Here is a 21,995-nt window from a genome sequence, read left to right as displayed (position 1 = left end):
CATGAACGAGCTCAGTGCGCCTATAACAGGGACCTCAGAGAGCACCCTTGCCCCTTCCACCATGCGAGGACACAGCAAGAAGATGGCCATCTATGAACCAGAAAGTGGGCCCTCGCCAGACACCGGGTCTGCTGGTTGCTTGATCTCAGACTTCCAGCCTCCAGGCTGTGAGAAGTAAGTGTCTGTGGCTTATAAGCCCCGCAGCCTGCGGTGTTCGGTGAAGCCGCCCAAGCTGACTGGCCCGAGGGGATGCCCTGGGGGGCTCGGGATGAAGCTGGCCTCCTGGAAGCTCATCTATTTGGATAAGAGAACTTTCTGAGCTGGAAACGAGGGCGACGACTGGAGGGGGGGTGGCCAAGGACTCCCAGTGTCATGGGAAGCAAGTGCCTCTGTCTCATGGGGTTCAAGATCCAGGAGGGCGGGACGTGTAGACCAAGGACAGAACGGGTGTGCGATCACTCACAGACCTGATGTTTTCTTAGGAGAGTGTTCGGGGACATCCCATCACCGGGATGTAAATACCAGGTCTCCCTTGCCCCAGCGTCTGAACGCATGCACATATATGGTCACACAGCTCCGCTTTTCTCTTTTTCCCCTGCTTTCCAACCATTCAGTAATTTTATAAGCTCTAAATTTAGAAAGCAACAGAGTGGCTGGGATTAAGCTCCAGGCATCGAGGTGACTGGGGCCCTGGTTTTACTCACATGTGATTGTTAGAAAGACTGGTGAGAGGCTGGAGTCTGAAGTGGTGGAACCAAATTTCTTCCTTATCATCATCATTGTCCTCATCAGCGGCCGTCTTCCCCGAGGGCTTGCCCGGGCAGGCACGACACTAAGTGCTTTCTGAGCACCTGTCATTTAAGGCTTTCAGGCTCCTCGGGGTTTCCATGGTTCCTGAAACTTTACAAAGAATGAAAGTCAAAGAGGTTAAGGGAGCTGCTTGTGGCCCCAGAGCTGCTAAGGTGAAGCTCTGGGATTCGAACCCAGGATTGCTCACTCTGGAATGCATGGTATAATTATAACAGTTTTTCCTGGCACTTTTTATTTTTTGAGGAAGATTAGCCCTGAGCTAACATCTGCTGCCAATCCTCTTCTTTTTGCTGAGGAAGACTGGCCCTGAGCTAACATCCGTGCCCATCTTCCTCTACTTTATATGTAGGACGCCTACCACAGCATGGCTTGACAAGCAGTGGGTAGGTCTGCACCCAGGATCTGAACCAGCAAACCCTGGGCTGCTGAAGTGGAACATGCAAACTTAACTGCTGTGCCACCAGCCTGCCCCTCCTGACACTTTTGTTTTTGAAGAGGAAATTCCAGTCACCCAGCCAGCAACAAGGACCTGCTGGTGCGTCTTCCCTGAGTCAGGTCCTTTGACGTGGGGACGTGGCTGCAGGGAGCTCCTCAGCGAAGGATTCGTCAGCAAAGCCTGCAAGGGAGGAGAGGGGCAGGTGGGGCAGGGGAAAGAGCTGGTCCTCGGGGGTCTCGGACAGAGTCTCTGGAATGTACGGGGTTGAGCTCTGGAGCACGGACCACACTGCAGAGATGAAGATCTGTTCTTCATACCTCTACAGTCGATCCTTGTCCGCGATCCTCCCTGGGGAACGCGTAACTTCCGGCGCAAGGCAGCTCACGTCGATTCAAAGCGATTCTCTGGAGAAGGAGGCCGTGTCAGTCATTGGCATCCAACACTCAAGCAACCGGGAGGTGCAGCCATTGACTCAGAACAGGGCATCTGAGTGGGGCCCCACGGCACCTGCTACGGCGCGCCCCTGGCCTGCTCGGGCTCACCGGCTTCTCTCAGTAAGTTCGCCTTAGCCAGTGGCAGGTTCTCCATGAGCCCACGGTCTTAATTCCCTGGGGAAACTTCTAAGAAGAGGGTTAGTGTGGCAACGACAGCCCCGCTGCTGCGGGAGGTCTCAAGACCGTAACTCATGCTCATCGTCTCTCTCTACCACCCGTTCTATAGTCCCCCCTCTGGGCCGGCACCCCTCGTGGTCTAGCTGGCCTGACTAGCGAGCGATCCATTAGAAGTCTGCGTCCTGGCTGCTGTGACTTTCTAAGGCCATGATTATTGCACTCACCCACTTACAGCTAAAACCAGGTATTTGAGTGCCAGGATGTGCCCCAGGGGTCAGATGAATGCCAGCCACAGTCCTCCTGCCTCCCCCACCCACCCAATGATTAGGAGCAATTACTGCTGCCAGGACAATGACTCCTTTTTGTGCCTGTTTGTCTACTGGTACCATGAGGCAAAAACGACCAGATGGAACTGTCCTAAATTCAGTGGGACTCTGCCTACTGTGACCCCTGGTAGAAACGTGTCCTTCTGGGAACCAGAACCTCTAGACCCACAGAGCCGAGGGTGTGAGTGAGTCACAGGGCCTGGGGCACAGCATCATTGAGTGGGGGCTGGCTGCTCCCACAGAGGGCGGGGCAGCAGGTGGGGAGGGTGCAGGGGCATTTGGGGCAAGCTGGGCACCTCGATTTTGTCTGCTCTAAACCTTTTAAACAACATCTTCAAAGACTCAGTCCCAGAAGGAAACAGGCAGAGGGGGCAGCTCTGTGCTTTGTCTCCCCTCGTGTTGGGCAAATGGGAACCATCGCTCTCCCCTGTGTGGGGGACCCCGTGGCCCGGGCTCCTGGCATCTGTCAAGCTCCCAGTCCTCTCGGGTTTGGCTACTTCTGGCTAAGTGATCTTGCTGAGATCTTGGGAACTTGCTGATAAGACCCAAGCAGGGTAACGGTTACCTCCTGGCCGCTGTGAGAACCGCGAGCGCAGCGTGGGTGTCCAAGCCCCCGCCGACTGATTTTCCGGCAGCCCCTCTCCTGGGAGTCTGGGCAGGCAGGCGGGGGCGTGGGGCAGAAGGAGGCTGGTTTCCATTTTTAGGTCGAATTCCCTTTTGGAAAGCTCCAGGCATGTCTTTGGCACGGATGCCCGGAGCGGGCAGGGCTCCACCCCAGCAGGCCTCGGACTCCAGGGCCAGGCGGCCAGCGCCTCCCAGCTCGCGTTCCTTTCTGTGTGTGTCCCCTTCAGCCCAGGGACCAGGGGGCAGCTGTAGCTCCATCCTGATGACTTAGATCAAACGCTCCGCGTTTGAAGCTCCTGAGCGGAAGACACCAGCCCCGCGCATACCCACCACCTCGGAGCATCGGGTCCTGAGTCGACGACTGTGAGCCAGGCTCACGCAGGTGGGGCGGCCAGGTTTGCAACTGCAAAGACAGGATGCCCAGTTGAATTTGAAATGCTTAGTACAGGTGTGTCCTGTGGAATTTGGCCACCCTATGCATGTGCCAACCGAGGATGACTCCAGAAAATACGCACACGCACGTGCCTCCTGATTGACTGGCCACGTCAAGGGGACGCCAGGGTGGCAAGCTCAGGACTGCTCACCAGACAGGTCCACTGCTCTCCTGCTTTTCCTGGTTCCTTGCAGGTTGGTGAGGCCATGGGACAGTGAAATGTGAGCAGAAGTGACACATGTCACTTCCAGGCAGAGGCGGTGAATGGCCCAGTGTCTTTCTCGACACCGTGAACAGACGGCATATGAACATGGAGGCTCCCCACCGCCCTGGGTCTCTGAGTGTCTGCGTGGAGCTGAGTGTGCAGACTCAGGATGCTGGGAGGTGCCCTGAGGCTGCCAGTGCCCAGAGCCTAGCTCAGCCTTCCCAAGCCATGTCCAGGGGATGACAGGAGTCCTGGCCGGCCACTCGCTGCTCGCTCTTGGCAGAATCCCTCAGGAAAGAAAAAAAAAATATTCACTGTCCCCATAGGAGGCCCAGAGGACTGAGCCCACGGACTCCTGGAAGCGAATTGCTTGGCTCATTTGTAGTGACTGCTCCGGGGCAGTATCCCTCCCAAGGGCACCTGCCTCCTCCTGTTTTGGGACCCCTCAAACCCCGCCCTTGAGCTAGCTCTTCCCTTTTAGGGTGCAGAAACACCATCCACGGGAATAGCCCACGGTCAGGAACTGGGTGGGGAGTTCAGTGCTGCCCGGAGCACCCTGCTTCCACATTCATTCACGCATCACTTCCTCCTCATTCGTTCATTCCCTCATCCATTCACCACGTTCTTCCTCATTCAGACATTCAGGTCTTTCTCATTCATTCATTCACCGATTCATCACTTTCTTCCTCATTCATTCATTCATCACATTCTTTCTCATTCATTCATTCATTCGTCCCAAAAACTGTTGGCCAGGCTGCTGCTGGGCTCGGGGCTCAGGGCCACAGCGGTGCTCACAACAGGTTGGGGCTCCTACCCCACTGGAGGGTGAGCTGTTGGGGAGACAGAGCTGATCACGATCAGAGATCATCGCTGGATGGTGATCAGAATTTGCAAGGACAAGTGTGGGAGGGCAGGGTACGGGGACACTCCCTGAAGGTGTGGCTCTAGGCATCACTGTCCACTGGAGCCCGATGCCCCCGTGGGCAGGCCCACACCTGCGTGTCCAGCCTGGGAGCCACCAGCCACACGTGGCTATTGCCCAGTACGCCTGGGGGGCTGAGCGTTTAATTCTAAAGGATGTGGAGGGGCATGGTCGCAGGTGGTGGTGGCTACCGTCCTGGGCAGCTCAGGTGTAGAGAGCACAGAAATTTGGAGGAAAGTCTCTCCAAATTAGGGAGCCGAGCCTCCCAACCCTGAGGAACTGGAGGAAGGTCAGTGTGGGGAGCAGGGTGGCCCAGAGCGCCAGGGTGGAGGTGGCAGTGGAGAGCAGGTGGGTCCAGCTCACCTCGGGCCCTGGTCATGGGCTGGACGTGGACTTTATTCAGCTGAAGGGGATGCTTTAGAGACCAGCTGCCCTGCACATTTTCGGGATCCTCCTGGTTGCGACCCCTCCTTCCGCCTCTGGCCCTCTGGGGCAGTGGGATGGTGCCAGCCACTTGTACCTACCACCCCAGGCTGCCCGTTCCCTGAGCAAGGAGATGGTTGTCAGTGCGGAGGGAGCCAGGCAGAGCAAGCTCGGAGGAGAGGGGGCCCAGGGGCCGAGGCCGAGGGCTACGGTTTTCTCTGCTCTGGGTCAGGAAACCCCAGTGGCGGTTGGACGGGCTGTGCTCTCGGCTCAGGCCCTGCCACCCCTCAACCCCAGGGTCTCAGACCCACCACCCTGCCCTGCCCACGGACGCTTCTGCTAAGTGCCCTGGAAAGTCTCGCTCTGCCTCTCTTGATAAGATTGACAAGGTTTGTTTCTAGAGAAATCTTGACCTCACCCCTACCATCCTAGATTCGTTTCCAGTTGCCCAGAATCTGAAAACACATCCCTGACAGATGAGATGGGCACTACGACGCTGCTGGGGGAGAGACACTGAGATGCCACCTGGCACTGAGGTCCGGGTTTGGGGAGATGGCCTCCCTCTGCCGGTGCTTCTCTGGCCTCTGTGCCTCCTGGAAGATGCTCCCAGGCTCCGCCACCTGCGCCGAGAATAAACTCTGAACCGAGATGTCGCCCTTTTGTATCTTCTAAGAGAAGGTCCTGTGGATTCTCTTTAAAAGAAAAAAAATGACAGGACAAGGGAAAGTGGGTAACTTTAGAAAGGCGAGTTGGCGGGTGTGTCTCTTCTTCGTGGATGGCTCGAGGTTGCAGGGAGAGCTGCACAGAGCTGGGTCTGGGGGCTCTGAGGACCCCGGGGCCGCCAAAAGGCAGGCTCCAGGGAGGGAGGAAAGTCAAGAAGGTGATGCTCTTTGTTACACATCATGACACATGTTTCTGTAGCGTCAAATAGACGGATACGCGTTGTAGCTGTGCAACACGACCATGCGACAATAATCTTGTGAATCTTCCCAGGGTGGTTGTAACAAAGCACCACAACTGGGGGCTTCAAATAACAGAAACTTATGCTCTCACGGTCTGGAGGCCTGAAGCCTGAGGTTCCAGTGTGGGCAGGGTGGTTCCTCCTGGAGGCCCCGAGGCAGAGTCTGTCCAGGCCTCTCTCAGCTTCTGGTGAGAGCTGGCCATCCTCGGTTTGCAGACGCATCACCCTGACCTCTGCCTGCATTGTCACATGACCGTCTCCCTGCGTGCCTCTGTTCCTCTTCCTCTGAGGACACCGGTCCTGGGAATTAGAGCCTGTTCTAATCCGTATGACCTCATCTTAACGTATCTAATTGCATCTGCAAAGAACTTATTTCCAAATAAGGTCATATTCTGAGGTTCTGGGTGACTGTGAATCTTTGGGGTGACACTGTTCAACCCAGAACACATGGGTTCACCAAGCCTTCAAAACTGAGCATAGATTCTCAGGCCTGCCTCAGCCATGATCCCAGCCTCTTGAGACCCAGCTCTTGGTGGCCCCTGGGCACCTTCTTGATCTGTGGGTCAGACTGGAAAGGGGAGAGGCCGACGGGGGGCTCCCTCCTCAGATGGGCCTCAGCTGTGCTGCCCTGTCAGGCTGGCCGTCCAGATCTTGCCCACCATCGTGCTGGGGACCAGGCCACAGAGCCAGCGGGGTGTGGGTGAGCCAGAAGGGTGGGTGACCCCCTCTGCATGAAGGCGCCTCAGTCTGGAAACCTGATCTGCGAGGGAGGGGAGAGCACATGGAGAAGGGACAGCCCCCACCCCTCCCCATCCTGGGCTCGTGAAGGGACAACCTCGCGTGGACAAAAATCCTTTCACCTGGAGTCGAAACTCCACGGAGCTGGTAAGTCTTCCTCCCGCTGCGTCTGGCTTTCAGAAAAGATGCCTGCCACTTAGAATACGAAAATGCCGGCGAGCTGGCTGGGAGCAGCACGTGGCCAAAAGGTTAGTCCCCGTACCTTGGGCTCCCCGCCCGTCTCCCCACCCCCAGCCCCAGCACAGAGCCTTTTCTTTCTCGGCTGGAAGCGCGCACAGCCCATGAATGCAAAGAGCTCTTTCAACATCAGATTTTAAATTATTTGAATTAAATCTGGGATCCTTCTGGGCCTCGTGCTCTCCCGGTTATTCATCACCGGCTAATGCGGAGGTCTGTGAGCGTCTCCAGGGACGGCCCTCACTTAGACGCTGCCTCTGAAACGTTATAAACTATTTAAACCGAGAGCTCAGCCGCGTCCAGCTGGAGGGCGCGCAGCACTGTGCCGCGGGGAGCGCTCTGGGCAGCCGCGACTCTGGCTCTGCAGCCGGCTCCTTGGCTTTGCCTCTCCTCTGGGTAATCACCGTAACACGCTTGGAAATAAACCTCCTCGCCACTGAGGCAGGCGGAGTTTCTTTCCCTATTTAGCAAACATTGATTTTTTTCCTCCCCGCCCCACCCCGCGTCCTGCCTCCCCGTGACACTAACAAGTGTCCTTTTGTTCCTGCTCCCAGTACCCCCTCACCCCTCACCCTCCAGCCCCCACCCCCACCCCCGCCGCCCCAGATAGTGCGACAGTTCCACTGGGGCGCCAGCAGGGGGCGGGAGACTCTCTTTTTTCATGGCCACGCCAAGGGTGCTCCCGCTGGACTTGCTGCGGGTCTGGGGCAAACACCCTGGAGGGGTGACCGGCGGCTCAGAGACTCAGTGGCCAGGGAGGCCAGGACTGCTTGCTGGACGCAGGGGCAGGGGGTGGAGGACAACCCCGGCTGGTTTGGGATGTCTTAGGTCAGGACGTAACATGTGGAGCAATGAGAACTGGCAGCAGTAGCGGTTTAAATGAGCAGGACCACCAGAGAGCCCCAGCTAACCCACGAGAGGACACGGCACCGTGCTCCTGCCAACGACTTGTGTCCTGGGGCCCCTGCTTGTGGGGCCACACTGCTCAGACGGCCATACTGCCCTTTCTCCTTAGACTCCAGCAGTTCCCTGAGCTGCCGGCAGAAGGCAGCGTCCCTGCTGACAGCTGAAGAAACCGAGGCCAGAGGCGTGCTTGGGTCAGAGCTGCCAGAGGGTGACCCTCAGCTCCAACTCTGCTGCTCCGGCCGATGCCCCTGTGTGGGCAGCCTCTGAGGTGGCTCCCGATGATCCCCACCTCCCAGCCAGGGTGCCTGTATGCAGCCTCTTCCCCTGGGCTGTTGCTTCTGAGGACTAGAAAGCAGAAGTGACAGGATGTCAATTCTGAGATTAGGTTATAAAAAGGCTGTGGCTTCCATGGTGGGCGCTCACTCTCTCCAGGACTGCTGTCTGCCAGGGGGGGCCAGCCGCCACAGTGTGAGGCCACCGAGGAGGCCCCAGGCGAGGGACTGAGGCCTGCCAAGCCAGGTGCGTGCGCGTGGGAGCAGAGCCCTCCTCACTCCCCTGTCCAGGCTTCAGACTAGACCGCTGGACGCAGCCGCACGGGAGACCCGCGCCGGAGGCAGCAGACGGGCCGCCTCAGCTCCAGACCCACAGAAACTGTGAGATAAGCTAAGTTTGGGTTAACTTGCTCCGCAGAGACGGAGAGCTAACACATCCTCGCTTCTGTTCAGAAGCACGAAGCAGGGGCTCCTGAACCGCTCGGAGGCTCCCACCTTCTCATTGCTTCCTTAACACCACTGTCGTCAGTTCTCATTGGGTGGGTGTCGTGGGTTTAACTGTGTCCCCAGATTCTTGTGCTGCAGACCAAAGCCCCAGTACCTGTGGACGTGACCTTGTTTGGAAGCAGGGTCTTTGCGGATGATCTAGTTCAGACGAGGCCGTTGGGTGGGCCCTGATCCAATGTGACTGGTGTCCTTAGGAAAGGGGGAAATTGGGACACAGACACACAGGGAGGAGGCCGGGCCAAGATCAGAGTCACACCACGACGAGTCAAGGAACCGCCAGAAGCCCGGAGACCGGCCTGGACGTCAGAGGGACCCCGGCCCTGTGGATATCTTGATCTTGGACTTCCAGCCTCCAGGCCCGCGAGATGATAAATGTGTTGCGCAAGCCCTGGGTCTGTGGTGCTTTGTTACCAAAGCCCGAGGAGACGGACACGGCAGGTGCTCAGTTTTAAGCACCCCCTCCTCAAAGTTTTCACTTAGAGGCTTTTTAACACCTGGAAAGGAGAGAGGCCCTCTGAGGGGCTGCTGCATCGTCCTTCGAAGGTGGCGTCTCAGACCCAGCGGCTTCTACCCTTGTTGTGAACGCGTGCACCCTTCAGCCGCAGGGGCCTCTGAGTCAGAACCACGAACACAGAGATGAGGATGCAGAAACATCCACTGCAGCTTTGTTTGGAATAGTTCAAACAAATCAGAAAAACCTCAACGAGTGAAAAATTATTAAATGGAAAAACCTCTGTAGAGATTGCTTAGATGAAGCAGGCAGAGAGACGACAGGTCGCTGAGCAGCCGCTCAGAAGAGCGAGGCCACGCTGTGTGCTTACCTGGAAAAGGAAGGGCTGGTGCCTGCCAGCGGGAGGGCAGAATGGCATGCATGGCGGCATCCACTTTGCAGAAAAAGCCTATTTCTGAGCATCTCTTTTTTCTCCCCAAAGCCCCAGCACGTGGTTGTATGTCTTAGTTGTAGGTCATTCTGTCCCTCTATGTGGGATGCCACCACAGCATGGCTTGATGAGCGGTGTGTAGGTCTGCGCCCAGGATGCAAACTGGTGAACCCCAGGCTACAGAAGCAGAGCTCGTGAACTTAACCACTCAGCCACAGGGCGGCCCCTCTCCATATTTCTCTGTGTACTTGTGCCTAGAAAGCATGGGAAAGATTCAGACCCAACGTTGACCGTGGCAACCCTGGAGAAGCTTCAGGGGTGCGCCATGGGGAGGGGTCTTCCTCTGTCACTTTCCACAGTGTTCATCACCTTAATTCTTCAAATCAAAATCCATTACTTTGGGGACAAAATAAGAAGAATAAAAGCCCAGTGAGCCTAAAGAAGGTCCACGTGGGGACGGCCGCCCGCTCTCCGCCCCGGCTGGTGGAGCTTCTCAGGCCGTGACCCGAGACCGCTCGCTGCCGGGCCAGTCCCAGGGCTGTCTCCAGCTCTGTCTGCCTCTGCCCTGTCCTCCCAGGGCTGCAGTCCCCCCTCTGTCTGATGGCGTGCAGGATGGCAGGCCCACGGCCCCCAACACGCACATGCATCCCGGGAAGGGGACATGAAGCAGCCCAAGGTCTCCAAGTCCAGGAGGACGACGGTGCTGCCTGGGATCTGGTCTCCTGTTCCCCTGGAGGCGAGTGAAGCCCCCAGCCGGCCCTCAGGCTATCCGCTGCACTGGCCACCTCCCAATGTTCTCCCGCCTGCTGGCAGCTCAGCATGTCTGGGCTCTCTCTCTCGCCCTCCCCTGCATCCCTGCTTGGACGCATCTCCCACCCGCCCTGTAGTGAGGTGGGTCTGCGCCTCCAAGATCCGGCCAGTGGGCGGTGGGTGCTGAGCCTTGCTGGCCTGGCCCCCAGTGACCTTGCTCGTGGAGCCGTGCCCCTGGTCCCTGACCTGGACGGATGGAGAGGACAGCCCTGGTGCAGGCTGAATGTTCGCGTCCCCAAATTCCTATGCTGAAGCCCTGACCCCCAGGGTGACGGTATTGGGGTGGTGATTAGGGTAAGATGAGGTCATGGGGGTGGGGCCCCGTGACAGGAGTATTGTCCTCATAAGAAGAGGAAGAGACCAGAGTTCTCTCTCTGCGCTATGGGGACCCAGCCAGACGGTGGCCGTGTGTGGGCCAGGACGCAGGATCTCACCAGGCGCTGACCCGGCAGGCACTCTGATCTTGGACTTCCAGCCTCCAGAGGCGTGAGAAATCGACGTCTGCCGTTCAAGCCCCGCAGTGTGTGCTTTTCTGCTATGGCAGCTGACCCTGAGCTGACCAGGACGGCCCCTTGGACGGCAGCAGCCAGGTCTCTGGACCGTGCCTGGAGCTGTGCGCACCCACGATGGGCTGTGTCCAGAAGATGAGCAAGCTCGAGCGCGACCCCCCTGAGCTGTGGGCCTGGGACACGGCAGTCAGCCGTCCTGATGGCTGACACCCACCTGACACCCCACCTGGAGGGACAGTCCCAGGGCCTGAGTCTCCAGCCTGCCCCGTGGCCAGGGGGCCTCCTCCCAGAGCCCCAAATCTGCTGCAGGGAGACCACTGTCTCTTTGGATCTGGAACCTGGGTCCCCAAGCTTCAGTCTCAGGAGTCCAGCCACACCTGTCCCAGGCGAGGGGTCTGCCTCTCTGCCCAGCATGTGCTCAGCTGGGGCTCGTCACTGGTCCAGAGAGGCCTGCTGTGTCTCCCCAGCCCACAGAGGCGTGTGTCCTCTGAAGCTTCATCAGCCTCCAAGTCATCAGCAGCCTAAACGTGTGCGGGCTCGATGCACCCCCTGTCACAGGACCCTCCACTCTGGGGGCAAAATGCACAACAAGCAGCCCACCCGCCGGCCGCAGGCGGCCCCCATGCTCAGAGACGAACATGAGGCGGTAACTGGGCAGAACGAAACGGCGCGTGAGAATTCGGGGGGGGGAGGCAGGAAGGGCCCTGAACCCCAACACTCCCACCTGCCTGACAAGGGCCAGTTGCCACTTTGGAGAGAATGTCCCAGGGACCTGTCACAGTGCCTGTCAGGAGACGGTGTGTGAGGCTGTGCAGGGAGAAGGTCAGAAAGGAGACTGGGAGATGGGGGGATGCGTGGGGATGTGCGGGGCAGGGGCTGGGGTGCAGGGGGCTGGCGGGCAGAGCAGGAGCCCCACCAATCCAGCTGGAGGTGGCTGAGGGTCCAGGCTCTTTGTCTGGCCTGTCTGTGTATAGGGGACCCCAGACCTCCAGGCCCCGGGGACATGCTGGTTGTTCTGGGCTGGGGCAGCAGGAGGGGGGGTGGCAGTCACCCAGGGGGCCTCTGTGGGGAGCAGCTCTGCTCTGGCTCCAGGAGGCAGTGGTGGGCCAGCCGGGGCACCCACCCAGCTCAGGCCCGGCATCCGCTGGAGCATCCAGGTGGGGCAGGTCTGACCCCGAGTGAGCCTGCTGCCGGCTTTCCCCATGGAGGGCCTGGAGAGCCCCCACTTAGTTGGGAGGGGGAAGCCTCGCTAACTGAAGTCTGAGACCCCTCCTCCTCATTCTCCCATCATCCCTCCCCCCCAACAGATGAGTGATGAGTGGGGACCTCCCTTGTCCTCAGGGGCTGTGGGCACACCTGCGGGAATCACTTCCGACAGGTGTGGGGTGATCAGCCTCAGACCCTCTCCAGGCAGCCCCGTGGCACCTGGATGCTGAAGCCACCAGCACCCTCGATTCAGTGCATGATCAGAACCCCTGGGAAAGCGAGAGAAACCCCACTTTCAACCAGCCCTGCATGGATTCTGGAACACAGGGCCTCCCCGACTCCTCCCCAGGGCTCTGATGAAGGCACCAGGGTTGGTTTGAGTAGCTGTGACCACAAAAAGTGAGGCAGGCCAGCTGGAAGAGACAGACGAGAACCTGCGGGCTGAGGCAGGCGGCTGGAGGGTCCTCCTCTGGGAGCACAGGCCCGACAGAAGCCACGGGGAAAACGCAGGGTGCACCTGTAGGAGGCACAGTATGCTGCTGAGCGGGGGTGTTGACCAACATGGGGACAGTCTAGACACGCCAGCCACGAAGAAAGTGAGGGAGAAGACGTACGTACAGTATGTGCCCATTTGATTTTGAAATAAAAGAATTCCAAAGACGCACCAAAATATCAGGGGTGCTTAGCCCAGGCGGGTCAAGGCTGCTTCTTACTTGCTTTGTAAAGCTTTTTTGTATTTTTCTAATTTTCTCAAACAAAAATATTAAAAAAATTTTTTTGTAAGTGCTCAGGACCAGAGTTCCATGAAAGTGGGGGACAAAAAGCAGGGGAGGGGTAAGTGGTGGTCTGGCCACAGACTGCCCCTCCCCCAGACGGGCCTGACTCTCTTTACCCACTCAGCAGGGTCTCTAAGAGCTACACCAAACCGTGGAAGGGTCCTCCAAGGGCTGCCTGACTAACTCCGCAGAGCGTGTCAGCTCAGCCCCAAGTCCTTCTTCCTGCTCCTCAAATTCTGACTTTCGTTGGTGTTACCTTGGCTGCGGTGGACCGGGGCTGCCCCGTCCAGGCTAGTTTAGTGAGCCAGGCTCATGGGAGGCTGAGCGAGTACTGACCTAAGGGTGTCATTTGTGACCCAGCTGGCTGGAAGGGAACAATAGAGCAGGTAGGACTCACGAGGGCTGGGCTGGCAACTATGCGGATCCCATAGGCTCTGCTGAAGCCCAGAGGTCACCAAGGAAGGAGGTAGACAGAGATGAGAGGATGGGACAGAAGGTGGATGGGAGGGAAGGAGGGAGGATAACTGAATAGGAGACTGGATGGGTGGGTGGGTGGGTGGAGGGATGAGTGGATGAGTGGATGGGTGGGTGGGTGGGTGGGTGGGTGGATGGATGGATGGATGACTGGATGAGTGGATGAGTGGGTGGAGGGATGAGTGGATGAGTGGCTGAGTGGATGGGTGGGTGGGTGGGTGGATGAATGGATGACTGGATGAGTGGATGAGTGGGTGGAGGGATGAGTGGATGAGTGGCTGAGTGGATGGGTGGGTGGGTGGGTGGATGGATGGATGACTGGATGAGTGGATGAGTGGATGAGTGGCTGAGTGGATGGGTGGGTGGGTGTTTGGATGGATGGATGGATGGATGGATGGATGAGTGGGTGGAGGGATGAATGGATGAGTGGATGAGTGGATGGGTGGATGGGTGGATGGGTGGGTGGGTGGGCGGATGGATGCATGGATGGATGGATGGGTAAGTGGATGGAAGGATGGATGAGTGGATGAATGAGAGAGTAAGTGCATGGATGGGTAGGTAGATGGATGGATGGATATGTGGGTAGGTGATGCTATCTCCACCTCAGAGATTCAAAAGTGCTAGGCCACCTGGAAGAGTGCTCAGGGCTTCGGGCTCCTTGGGAAATGACTGGGGCAAAGAGGTGGAAGGAAGCCATTACTGGGGGCGTCCTGCAGGCACCCATGGCCCCTGGACCCCACGAGCTCCCTCAGACACGTACACCATTCTCTCTCTTGTGTGAGCAGTGCCCATCCTGCTGTCTGCAGAGTCGCCCTCTTCCTTCAGGCTGCCGACTGACACTGGACCAGGCCCTTGGCAAGCAGGGTCTGGCCACCAGATGTCAGCCAGCACTAATGAGCCCAGTCTGCTGGTCACTAATTGGCTGAGGCTCTGGGAGCCGGTGACAGATGGAACCAGGGACGATGGGACAGACAGGGGGACCCCCAGCCCAGGGCTTGGGTGGCCCAGGTATTCCAAACCAGAGCAGTAAGAAGCAGGGGTGCCCAGCAGACCCAGGGCTGCCCACTCTCAAGGCCAAATGCCTGGCAGCTTCTCATGGCTGCCCAGTCGCTGTCCACCTCCAGTCACGGGCTGAGGCTCCTCCAAGGGCATGGGAGGTCAGGGGCCGTGTGGGAGCTGGGGAGGGCTCTGCTGGGCGCGACTGCTGGAGCAGAAACAAGAGCGAGGCTTCCTGGAGAAGACGGAAATGGACGCCCTCCACGGTGATCATGGGGGGGAGCCTTGCCCTGCGGAGGGAGATGGAGTTACAGCCAGTTTGCCCATAAACTTGTTCAAGCGATTTATGAGGCATGGCGGGCACCGGATGGGGGCAGGGCAGCCTCGGACCCGCCGGCTTCTAATTGGAGGTGGGAGAGGGGAAACGTCCTTGTGTGAATAACAAACACAACCTTCGCCACCAGCACTCGGCTACCGTGTGTTTCTGTCGTGTGACCGTCGCATCCCCTGAAGTGACAAGGACACCTGTGGGCATCGGTGAGGACACTGGCACCGAGAGACATGAGGCCCCTCCTACATGTACAGACCCAGGGGGTCGGAGGTCCTCTGATGGACGTCAGACACGGAGGAGGAAGGGGGGCTGGGAGGAAGGAGCAGGTGAGGTCCCAGGCACCTGAGAACCACGGGGTGGAATTCCTGCCCCAAGGGGAGCTCAGAACCAACGCAACCTCACGTAGGCCGTGGCTCATAAACCCACTCGGTTTTCTCAGCGGCCACGTGGTGCTCCCCCGCCCCCTGCAAGACAGTGTCACGCTTCTTGATGGTGGGGTGTTCGGAGCCTTCCTGCTTCTTTCCAATGTGGCGGACAGTCCGTCAGCCAGATCAGACACTTAACGGTGGGGGCAGAAGCTCCCGTGAGCCAGGCTCCGACGGCAAACCCAGAAATGACTGAGGAACGGCCTCCCTCCAATGTTGGAGTCCCGCACAGCCAGCACGGGAGGAGCATTCCCAGCTGGGGACCGTTTCTCCCAGGGGACAGAGAAAGCAAGGTGGCGGTGCTCCCTGGGACCCACTCTGCCTGGCGTGTGGCACCCAATGGCCATGACTGTCTCGAGTTGGCAGGTGGGGCTGGGAGTACCAGACCCGGGGCAAAGGGCAGCAGGTCACCCAGGTTCCGGGGGAGACAGAAAACACTTAGGAAAAGGGGTCCTGGAGGTACTCGGATGGCTTCGCTCAGGGCCACTGCCCCACTGGCCAGCCCAGCTTTCACAGCTCTGTCCTCCAGGTTCTGAGCTTGTCTGGGGCTGGCAGGGGCCACAGAGGGACAGAGAACTGCCAAGTCACAGCTGGAAGTGCCCCAGACCTAACTTGGAGGCTGACGAGGAAGCCGGGCCTGGGGAGGGTGGGGGGGCGGGGTGTGTGTGTGCCTATGCGGCCTGCACGTAGGTCAAAGGCCTCTGGCCCTGATGTTGTTACATCACTGGGGAGTCGAGTGGTCAGAACGCCCCCACACCCAACTAGCCGGGCTAAGCTTTGCAGGAGCCTTTGTTCTTTCTCCGTCTCTGTCCCTCCTGCAAATGCCAACTGCCCAGCCAGCCCTGGCCCCCGGGCCACGCCCATGCACCTGACCCGGAATTTAAAACTGACACACAGTCCCTGCCACTCCAGGCTTGTCACAGCACCTCCCACGTGGCCACTTTAGGGCCCAAATCTAGAAACCTTGAGAGCGCGTTCCTCCTGATTCAGCCTGGAGTGTTGGCCAACAAAGAGTATTCTAGCAAAGCCTGAGAACCCGAGTGCACAGGCCTTTTGTGATGTAGGCAGGCTGGAACCCCCAGACACAGCATACTGCTGACCACCCCCACCCCGCCCCCTAGCAGCCTGCCAGGGAGACACCCTCCCCTCACTGTTGGGCCCCCAAATCTTAGAATCCCCCACAGTGGTCTGCACCCCCTGTGCTGCCGGCGTGGGTTCTCTGGGAGGCTGGAGTGGGCACCCCTCCACCCAGCCCCTCATGGACTCAGGCTAAACCCGTAACCTCACCACTGGCCGGCCTTGCTCTCAGCCTCAGCCTCGATGACCTGGTCATTTCTGAAAGTGCTTCAGTGGGCTTGGCCGACTGCTTGACAGCCCGTAGATAGAGATGCCCCAGGCTCCATCAGGGCTGCCCCGCTTGCGAAGCTTCAAAACCCTGTCGCCACGGGCCCTTGGGTTCCCAACCCCATGGAGCACTAGACGTTGCTCTGTGCCAGCACTTCCGGGGCTGCAGGGAGCAATGAGGGGCCCTGATCTCAAGCCAGAGCAGGGACATGCACCTGGAGAGAGAGCCAGCAGGCCCAGAGGGCTTTGCTTAGCTCTTCCCTGTGGGACAGAGAGCCAGGGCTCTTGGGGTAAAGGGAAGAGAAATCCCCGAGGGCTTCCTGGAGAAGTCTGCATTCAAAAAGAATGTTCTGGGTGCCTGCTGTGATGGGGCTGGACCTGTGCCCAGTGCTTGGTCATCCACCCAGCAAAGGGAAGTGTGTTTTGGTCACAACACAAAACAGAAGCTCAATGGGTCAGAGACACGAGTTCCCTGGGTGGGCCCGGGCTAGGCTGCTCTAGGCAGGTCTAAGGCTAGGCCTAAGGTCCACAGGCCTCTCAACACTGCTCGCGGGTACGGCTTGCCTTCCTCTGTTCAGAGTCTCACCAGGTAGGGAGCGCTGGGGGCTCCTCACCCCAGCCCCTGAAGGCCCTCTGATGCGGCTGAGGACAATCGCTGTCTTGGCTGGATTGTTACATATGGGACCGGCACCCCAGAAAAGGCCTCCGCAGCCTTGGCTCCCAGCAGGAGAGCAGATCTGTGGGTGAGGATGGAAGCCTCTCGGGGACTGGCCATCTGGTAGGCCTGCCTGGGCAACACCCAAGAACCGTGGAATCTTGTGCCCTTGAAAATTCCAGAGGAGCCTCTGGTGTCACAAAGCGGCCCGAGGGCTCTGACTTTCTTTCGGTGAAGTGCAGGAGAGGATACTGCAGACATGCTTAATCCACACATGTTGGATTCCCCGGCTGTGATTTTCGACAATGGGTCCGGGCTCTGCAAAGCAGGCCTGTCTGGAGAGGTCGGCCCCCGCCACGTCATCAGCTCCGTCGTGGGGTACCCGAAGTTCAAGATGCCTTCGGCGGGCACCAACCAGAAGAAGTACTTCGTGGGGGATGAGGCCCTGCACAAGGGGGACGTCCTGCAGGTGCGCTGCCCCATCGAGCGCGGCCTGGTCACGGGCTGGGAGGACATGGAGAGGCTCTGGAAGCACCTGTACGAGTGGGAGCTGGGAGTCAAAGCCAGCGACCGGCCGGTGCTCATGACCGAGCCCTCCCTGAACCCGTGGGAGATTCGGGAGAAGACGGCCGAGGTGATGTTCGAGACCTTCAACGTGCCCGCCTTCTACCTGTCGGACCAGGCCGTGCTGGCCCTCTACGCCTCGGCCTGCGTCACAGGCCTGGTGGTGGACAGCGGGGACGGGGTCACCTGCATTGTCCCCATCTTTGAGGGGTACTCCCTGCCCCACGCGGTCACCAAACTCTACGTGGCGGGGAGGGACATCACGGAGCACCTCACGCGGCTGCTGCTGGCCAGCGGGCAGGCCTTCCCCTGTGCGCTGGACAAGGCTCTGGTGGACGACATCAAGGAGAAGCTGTGCTACGTGGCCCTGGAGCCAGAGAAGGAGCTCTCTCGGAGGCCGGAGGAGGTCCTGAGGGAGTACAAGCTGCCGGACGGCAACATCATCTGCATTGGGGACCAGCTGTACCAGGCGCCCGAGGCCCTGTTCGCGCCTGACCAGCTGGGCATCCAAAACCCGGGCATCTCCAAAATGGTCTCCTGCAGCATCACCAAGTGTGACGCTGAGATCCAGAAGACCCTCTTTGGGGAGATTGTGCTGTCCGGGGGCAGCACTCTCTTCCAGGGCCTCGACGACCGGCTTCTGAGGGAGCTGGAGCAGCTGGCTTCCAAAGGGACCGCCATCAAGATCACCGCTCCTCCCGACAGGTGGTTCTCCACGTGGATCGGCGCCTCCATCGTCACCTCCCTCAGCAGCTTCAAGCAGATGTGGGTCACCTCTGCAGATTTTAGGGAGTTTGGGGCGTCTGTGGTTCAGAGAAGATGTTTCTGAGGGGCCAGGCCCATGGGGCGGCCCCTGTGGGAGGTGAGCTTGGCCCCCAGCACCAGCAGGATTTCAATAAAAGACAAAATGGTGCCGTCTTCGGCCGTGTTGGGCTCGGTTCATTCTCAGTGGCAGCAGAATCCCTTCTGACCCTGGCGGTGAATCTCTCTGAAGTGGTTCTGTACCCCGGCCCCCGTTTCCCCTGAAAGAGCCCTGGGTTATGAGCGAAGGCCGTGTCCATCTCAGAGTGTGTGCCAAAAGCAGGGCCCAGGCCTCACGCCGGCAGCTGGATTGGGCAGAGCCCTGGAATCTGCATTTTAAACCCGCATCTCAGGTCTGAGACAGAGTCAGCAGGGGGAGGGCGGCAGGGACAGGCAGGAAGGCTGCCCTGTTCTGAGGGTCAACAAACCCTCACCCGGCTGGGTCCTGAGCACAGAAGGGCTCTCGCTCTGCTGCTCTAGGGCTGGGCAGGTGAGCAGGATGGAGCCGGGTCCTGGGCGGAACGGGACGGCAGGAGCAGGAATCGCCGCTGCTTAGGGCTCCCAGGGCCCTGCTCCAGGGAACGTTTAAGGAGCAGCGCCTCTACTTTGTTAATGTGATGTTGCTGTTTGTTTTTACTCTCAAAGATGCTTATAGCACTGTTTGCGGGTAAAATACTGGGGACGAAGTTCATGGCCGCCACTGAAGTAATGGTTGAATAAATTAAGCACAAAGGGAATTTCTCCATCTTGATTTGGCAGAATTCTCCCAAAATATTATTGAGAGAAATGGAAAATACAGAGAATTCTTTATAAAGGGACCCCCCCCTTTCCTTGGTAAAGAAAACAATGGCATTTCCCATGTCCCTCTGTGCACGCTGGCGTGGACATACATCAGTGAATGTGTGTTGTCGGGCTGCACGCACAGGCTGGGGGGTAATGCAGGGGAGGCAGGGGGAGAGGGAGGGAAAATCTAAAGAAAGGACGACATGAAAATCCAGCTTGAATGAAATAAACCTGCCTATCTAAACGTGTGTGTGTGCGTGTATGTGTGTGTTCAACGTCTGCAAGGTCCATCTTTTCCCGTCCTTGTACTTTCACCCTGCCCACGTTGCATTGGAGTGAGCATGGAGCGCATTTGAAGAAGGCAGAGAGTTGGGTCATCGTTTTGTTTTTTCCCTTTTTTTTTCAGTGTCTATTTCATTGATTTCTGCTCTGGTTTTCAGTATTTCCTTCCTTCTCCTGATTTTGGGCTTTGTTCTTCTTTTCCCAGTTCCTTTAGGTTCACTGCTAGATTCTTTATTTGAGATTCTTCTTGTTTTGTTGAGGTAGGCCTGTGTTTCTATAAACTTCCCTCTTAGTACTGCTTTTGCCGCGTCCCATAAATTTTGGCACGTCATATTTTCATTTTCTTTTGTCTCCAGGTGTTGTTTGATTTCTCCATCGACCCAACGGTTCTTCATTAGCGCGTTGTTTAATCTCCCCACATTCGTGGCTTGTCTTGTTTTCTTCTTGTAGCTGATTTCTAGTTGCACGCCGATGTGGTCGGAAAAGATGCTTGGTATCAATTCAATTGTCTCAAATTTCTTGAGACTTGTTTTGCGGCCTAATATGTGATCTATCCAGGAGAATGGTCCATGTGCATTTGAAAAGAACGTGTATCCTGCGGTTTGGGGATGGAATGGGTCATTGTTTTTAACCCACAGTTCAAATCTCTGCCTTTTGACTGGCGTATTTAGACTATTAACATTTAAGGTAATATGTTTTGCTTAAGATTACTGTTTCATCGTTTTCTATTTGCTTCCGCTCTTTCTCATCCCTGTCACTCTTTTCTTACTGTCCTGCAGGTTTCCTTAAAAATATTTTAGGGTTTCATCTTGATTTATTGATAGAGTTTTTTAATCTATTGCTTTGTACTGATTTCTTAGCGATTGCCCCAGGTAAACATCACAATCCACTGGCATTGACACTTTACCACTTGATGGGTAGAAATCTTATTTCTATTTAGGGCCCTTTACCCTCCCAACTTTTAAAATAGCATTGTCCTAAGTGTTTCCTCCATGTATGTTGGGCACAACCTCAGTGGGTGTTACGATTTCTCCTTCAGCCGTTAAATGATTTACGAAACTCGTGAGAATAGTCTAACATGGTTACCCCTATTTTTACCCAATCTGATGCTCTTTTTCCCTCCGGAAGTTCCAAGCCTCCTCCCGCTATTATTTCCTTTCTGTTTAGAGAACTTCCTTTCACTGTTTAAGGCAAGGTTTGTTAGGAACAAATTCTCTTAGTTTTCCGTCATCTGAGAATGTCTTTATTTCCTTGTCATCCCTGAAGGATATTTTCCCTGGATACAGAATTCGCAGTTAATCATTTTCTTTCAGCACTTGGACAATATTGTGCGGCTCCTCCTCGTGGAGAAGGATCAGAAATCCTCGGCTAGTCAGTTGGTGTCCCTTGTGCGTAACGTGTCATTTCTCTCTCGCTGCTTCAAGAGTCCCTCATTGTCTTTAGTTTTCAGAAGTTTAATTAAGCTGTGTCTCGGCATGGATTTCGTTGGGTTTATCCCATTTGAGATTCATCCAACCTCTTGAATCTTTAAATTTATGTCTTTTGCCAAATTTGGGAAGTTTTGTGCTACTATTTCTTCTAATACTTTTTTAGTCCCACCCTTTTCTCTCCTTCTGGGTCTCTGAGGGTACGAAAGTTCGCAATCTTGGTCTTGTCCCGCTGACCTCTGACACCCTGTTCATCATTTTTCAGTCTGTCTTCCCTGTTGTTCAGATTGGGTAAACTCTACTCACCTGACCCGAAATTCGTCAATTCTGTCCTCTGTCATCTCGCTCTCCTGTTGAGCCCCTCCAGCACATTTTTTATTTCAGTTGTATGTTTGAGTTCAATAATTTCCATTTGGTTCTCTATTTACAACTTCTAATTCTTTGCTGAGGTTTTCCATTTTTGCCCTTGTTTGAAGGGAATTCATAATTGCTGCTGAAACATTTTTATGATGGCCGCTTTAAAACCCTCGCCCCGACGATGCCGACGTTTGATTCCTCTCAATTTGCTCCAACAAGCACATCTGCTGATTGACTTTCCTCGTTCAGTTTATGACTTTCCTGGTTCTTGGTATGATGAGTGATTTTCTGTTGTACCCTGGACATTCTGGATATCCTGAGACCCTGGATACTATTTAATCTTCCTTTTGTAGCAGGCAGTGCCCCTGCTGAGGTGTACCATGGGGACCAGATGGGACGTGTGTCCAGTCTTCTGATAGGCCCCGCTGACACCACCCCAGAACGAGGGCACTGACTCCCAGGGCCTCACTGCAGCTGGGTGGGGAGGAGGTTCCACTCCCCCTCGGCCCCACTGAACCTTCCTGGAGAAAGCAGGCCCTGACTAGGTGCCTCGCTGCCTCTGAGTGGGGCAAACGCTCAGCTCCCCTCTGGGCCCCACTGACAACAGGGAAGCGGGAGGCAGAGTGTCCACTAGCCTGCCTCCCACCGCCTCCTTCCATCCCGTTCATGCTGAGTGGGGCGGGAGGTTCAGGTCCCTGCTGGATCCTGCAGACAGCAGGGGTGGGGGTGGCACAGCGCTGACGAGACGCAGCTCAGGCCAACTCATTCGTCTCATTGTTGCTGGATGGGGTGGGGGCTCCACTCACCCGGGGACCCCACCAACACTGTCCCAGCAGGGGAATCGGAGTCCCTTGCTTCTGCTGAGTGGGGGTGCAGCAGCTCCCTGCTCAGTCCTTCCAACCCCACCCAGCAGGGGAATAGGAGTCCCTGGAGGTGGGCGGTGGGATGGAGAGGAGTGGGGCC

The 21,995-nt window shown here is 57.1% G+C and overlaps 1 protein-coding gene across 1 annotated transcript; it reads left to right on the top strand.

The window, feature by feature from the left end:
* The first annotated feature begins 15,944 nt into the window (after positions 1-15,944).
* Positions 15,945-18,300, top strand: ACTRT2 (actin related protein T2). The gene has a single exon (XM_008516689.2). The coding sequence runs from the start codon at positions 17,078-17,080 to the stop codon at positions 18,209-18,211; it is 1,134 nt and encodes a 377-aa protein (XP_008514911.2). The 5' UTR covers positions 15,945-17,077; the 3' UTR covers positions 18,212-18,300.
* Positions 18,301-21,995: the final 3,695 nt, after the last annotated feature.

The sequence above is a fragment of the Equus przewalskii genome, chromosome 2 (genome assembly GCF_037783145.1).
Source record: "Equus przewalskii isolate Varuska chromosome 2, EquPr2, whole genome shotgun sequence".
Classification (NCBI taxonomy): domain Eukaryota; kingdom Metazoa; phylum Chordata; class Mammalia; order Perissodactyla; family Equidae; genus Equus; species Equus przewalskii.
Note: the sequence above shows the minus strand (reverse complement) of the source record. Positions and strands in the feature narration are given on the sequence as shown.

Excerpts from the sequence above, each read along its gene's own strand:
- ACTRT2 (XM_008516689.2), top strand. The coding sequence starts at position 17,078 with ATGCTTAATCCACACATGTTGGATTCCCCGGCTGTGATTTTCGACAAT.